This window comes from Colletotrichum scovillei, assembly GCF_011075155.1.
Source record: "Colletotrichum scovillei strain TJNH1 chromosome Unknown Contig00014, whole genome shotgun sequence".
Classification (NCBI taxonomy): Eukaryota; Fungi; Ascomycota; class Sordariomycetes; order Glomerellales; family Glomerellaceae; genus Colletotrichum; species Colletotrichum scovillei.
In genome coordinates, this window is record NW_023336272.1 from 195931 (window position 1) to 200742 (window position 4812).

The window sequence follows — 4812 nt, forward strand, 5'->3', positions numbered from 1 at the left end:
CCACAATGTCGACGTCTGCGACTCGAAAGCGACTCTTGAGCTACCCTGGCAGATGAGGATGTCTGTGTGTTGGTCCGCTCGGTTCTAGCGGAGAACAGCCCGGTTGCAGCTGTTGAGGAGCCACGAGAGCTCCGGCCAATGGTACAGTCTTCGGTTCGGATCTCCATATTTAGCGACGGACGTTGGGCGCTAAACAGTCCCTAGTACCTCGATCAAAGCAAAGGCCTCTGGACCATGCCCGGGTTCCCGTCTTGACATGGAAATGCCCGGCCGGGGAGGGCGTCAACCCCAGTGATCGTGGAGGCATTCGACCCTCCCTCAGTCTGCTTTGCTTCGTGCCGCTAGATACTTATCTAGTCTCTTGGAAGAATGTCGGTATGCATGGCTCTTATGGCTCTATGGGTTGGGGTCGCGGGTGGTGCAAAGAACCATGCTGCTTGATGCGGGAACGCAGGTCCGGCATGTTGTGCTTCCAGTACCACATCTTGTTGCGGGCACAGCTCGTTGGAAATGTCCTGCACGCGGCCACTTGAGCTCGGATCAGCGCCCGGGCAAGACACATGCTGATAATGTGTCAATGACTGTCACCGTGATTGCCTCTTTATGGACGCGGTTGTCCATTGTGGTTGAAGTCACACAAGCTTTCTTCTCTACATAGATATGTTCATATCTTGTTCGCTCGCAAGACTTTGTCTTAGCTTTGGAACTAACCCCACAAGCCTTTGGGGTCGTCATCGTCCTCAGAGATGTACTGCCACCCAACACTGTCAGGATCAAACTCAAGATCGTCGACTTGCTCAACCGTTGCAGTTCCCGCTAGATGGAACTTGTACTTCTCAATGATCCCCTTGATCCTGCTACGATACTTGGAAAGGTGTTCCTTTCGATTCTTGTGAACATCGATGGCCAGCGCAGAGACCAAAGGTATCAAGTCGTTGACTTCTCGGTGAACAGCTTTCCTCCGTGGGCGTTCAATTTCCTCCTCATTTTTCAAAACCTTGACCGTACTCTTCATATACATTGAAGTTACAAGTTTGATTTTGTCCCGGCTCATGCCCTTTCCACCGTCTCTGAACGCTTGATCCAATATTAAAATCAAATCGCAAGCGCATTTGATCAGCATCCTAGCAGCGGGAGGCGCTTGCAGTAGCGGTGCCCCAATTGCAAGAGGGAGGCCACCGATAACCGTGAAGAGAGTTAGACAGGCACAGCCACCCCAAAGGACTGTGGTTTGAGCCACTTCCTGTGTCATAAACGGAAGCAGATTCTTCCAAACGACATTACCGAGAATGGTGTCAATGTCAGCCACTCTTGCCTCCGGTATGCCGAAGCAGCCATGCGCGATTTCTTGACAAAGGCATCTCGAGACAGTCGGCGTTGCGACAATCGTGCCTACTCCTAGAAAGGAAGCGGCGGTTACAGCCGTTCTGAGAAGTTTCAGTGTCTTCTCAATAGCCTGTTCAATCTTGGCTTCGATGTCCTGGACTTGAGCTGCGCACATCGCCTCAGATACGACAATGTCATTGAATGAAGCCATGGTCATACGAATCAGACCTTTGATAGAGTCTCCGTCATCTGTAAATACGCGAAGGCGGTTAGAAAGAGATCAAGGTGCTCTTAAAACCAGGAATCACGTACCTTTGGAGACGAATGCAAATTGCGCATCCAATTTGGGCCAAAGTTCTCTTGTCTCTTCATCCGTTTCAAAACATTCCCTGAACACAACCTGTCTCTCCGCTAGTAGCGATGTTTCATCAAATTGTATCGAACTGGCGTTTGTGCCGCGTCTGGACACACTATTGTACCTGTACGGTAGGAGAAATTTATCTTTCTTCGTGCCAACGATGATGATAGGGACCAAAGGTGCAGTGGAAACTACCTCTTTCAGTACACAAGCCAGAGCGGTCTGAACAGGGCGAACAGTGTCTGCATCCACACAAAGCCTGGCATATCGAACGGTAAGCCCATGCTACGGAGTTCCATGCGGGTATTAATGACACGTTACATACCATATCGCGTGAAGGTTCTCCTCGGTTTGTGTCTGGCCTGATCGCTTGACCAGAAACTCCTTGAACGCACTCACTTCTTTGAGATTCCCAGCCTGAAAACCTTCAGAATCGTGAATAATGATTCCAGGGTGTTCGTCTGTCTCGAAAGCATCGTTGATGTTGTGTATGCCCCTTCGACTAGCTTGTTCCTGGGTCTAGAGGGCGTAAGTACGAATCGCAGTTGCTTTTCTTGTCAATTTCTTACCATTGTTATGCCAAAGACACAATTAAGCAAAGTTGACTTTCCGACTCCAGCATTGCCGCAGATCAGGATCCGGCATCTTGTGCTACGTATCGGAAGATGATCTCGGATCCAGGGATCAAACATCGCTGTCGTCCTCCCTGTGTGGGAAACGCAGGTCAAGCTGGCTTTTTCTCGGAAAGACTCCAAGTGATTTTGAAACCCTTTCAAAGCCTGCTTTATACCCAAGGTAGCGTATGTGTCCATCAAGAAGTAGACGGACGGATGAACGACGGTTCCGCCTTTCGCTAGAAAGGATTCAGATCAGATCAAAAACCGTTGGTCGCCAAAATAACTTACAGCCGGTACTATAGCCTTGCAGCTCACCAAACGTGTTACCAGTGAATATAGCGCGCTTTCCTCTGGCCAGGTGGCCGAAGATTCCCTTATTGATGCTGACCCGGTGTGTGGCCTTCTGCGGACTATGGCGCTTTTGGACCTTGCTTCCTGAGACCTTCTGAAGATTTCCATGATTATGCGAACTGCGGAGATCGAACATGCTAATTTGAGCACCGCTGGAGTATTGATATGTCCAGACCTGAGACGGAATGAGGCCCTCATATGCCGCGTTTCTATCAACACCGTAGACGTTCTCGCCAATAGGATGGCCAGGTGGGAGCTTGGGAAATACTAGATCCAGGGGATTCTGAATCAGACCTTTAAGATGGTGCGGAGGTTCGTGCTCGAGTACCACGCCCTGCGATCTGCTTTCAATCAACATCCACTGGAGGGGGTATAGGGACAGCCCATCGTGCACTGCTCCTCCGCCCATATCAGCATGAGCGCCCACGAACCATGCTTGCAAATGGCAGCCTCCTTGCCCCCGATTCCCAGCATTGTCGACGGGCTCGATCCGAAGGACTGGGAAGTGCTTGCGCTCTTCGTTGAGGGCAAGGGCGTGTCTAACTTGTTCGATTTGACTAACGTCTGAAATATCGACTTCCTCGGAAGAGTTGAATTGTTTGACAGTGTCGAAAAGCCCTAGAAACTTGATCTTCGGAGGCTCACGTGTGTGCTGACATCTAGAGACAACTGTCAGTTGTAGATTCAGCAAGCCGAAGAGCATAGACGCATTGACTTCCCCAAAATGGTACTCCCGCCCCGATGAGTTAGGGCTACTACTGCTTTTCTTCTTGCCCAGGTTCCTTATCTGCTTCCAAATAGGATCTTTCTGATCCGAGGGCACGGTTCTCAATGGAAATCTTTGAATTCGTGCCGCCACAGCGCGTGCTACATCTTTATTTGAAATTCTTTAGTCTTATCCTCTCAGGGGGTCAGGATTAACGTACAGGCTCCACGACTGAATCCGAATAAGTAAACCTCGTCGGCAGAGGACATGACTGCACTGATGCAAAACTACGAATATATCAGTACGCCTTGAGCTCAAGGATAGTATGGCAGACACAGTACGAACGGAATAAACCTCGTCTATCTGCTGAGCGCAACCAGCACCAGTCACACCATCATTGAATTTATCCAGCGGTTTCTTATCGACGCCAATCCCTGGAAAATACTTGACAATCTTCGATCTGTCAGCGATTACAGCAAACGCAAATGTAGTTAGGAAACCCGTACCTGCTCAAATTTATTTCCCTTCTCATCAGTACCCTTGCCACTCTTGATGGAAGCATAGATACGGAACACGTTGCTATTGTTGCCATTCCCGCGTCCTCAGAGGGTGTTTAGTTCTCCTATATGTAGCTCAAGTCTCCAGGGCCGCTCACCTTCCTGTCCATCTTCATTGTACCATGTCCCATCAACGCAGGCGATGATTCGACGCAATCTACTGGACATTTTGATGTTTGATAGGTAGGTAAGCTGGAATGATCTCAGTCTTTCGAACAAAAAAAGAGAATTTGGAGGATAAATCCAAGCCAGAGAACATGTTTGACTTCGGGTACTTATTATTTACTGCGATAGTTCATGGTATGCATAACAACCTCTCTACAATTTCATCGCCAATAATGATAGAAGGGAGTAAGGCAGAAGCCAGGCTGCCAGTAGGCTGGTGCTGAACAGGCATCTGAAACCGTTTGCCTAGAAAGGGACAGCAGCAAGGCTTCGGTCAGCCGAGTCAGGTGTGGAAATGACACAGAGCCTGATTTCATTTTTGCACTTTGAGTGGAAGTGGCGGTCTATCTCTCAGCTGAGAAGCTGCTTGTCTCACACATAGCGAATCCTGATTCGCTCGGAATCACCGAGTACGATCACTCCGAACTGTTGGGCGTTTGGTTGGGAAAGGTTCCAGTAACCGAGTCCTCCGTATATTCTACGCAGGTCCTTTCTAGACTATGAATAGGTAATCAGTGGGTTGGTGGTCTTGCTTCTCTTACGGTCAAGCGTACATGTAGTTATCTGAGTAATTCTGTTGTCGAAAGGGCATCCACAAAGTTTGATGGCCTTGATGGAAGTGAGCACGTATCACTTCAACATACAACGTCGCTGGTTGCAGAAATATATTATGCCTAGCCTGACGCTGTTAATGGGGGACCCGGGTTGTGCTTCATATGGTAGTAGCAGGCT

The 4812-nt window shown here is 49.2% G+C and overlaps 1 protein-coding gene across 1 annotated transcript; it reads right to left on the minus strand.

Annotated features, from left to right (window-relative positions):
- Positions 1 to 706: 706 nt before the first annotated feature.
- HER10_EVM0012001 (uncharacterized protein) lies at positions 707 to 4083 on the minus strand (the record flags this gene model as incomplete). The annotated part of the gene is made up of 10 exons (XM_035481406.1): positions 707 to 1575; positions 1639 to 1943; positions 2010 to 2203; positions 2254 to 2537; positions 2590 to 3311; positions 3360 to 3525; positions 3579 to 3645; positions 3704 to 3811; positions 3865 to 3959; positions 4014 to 4083. 10 exons carry the CDS (start codon positions 4081 to 4083, stop codon positions 707 to 709), a joined length of 2880 nt encoding a protein of 959 aa, XP_035325836.1.
- Positions 4084 to 4812: the final 729 nt, after the last annotated feature.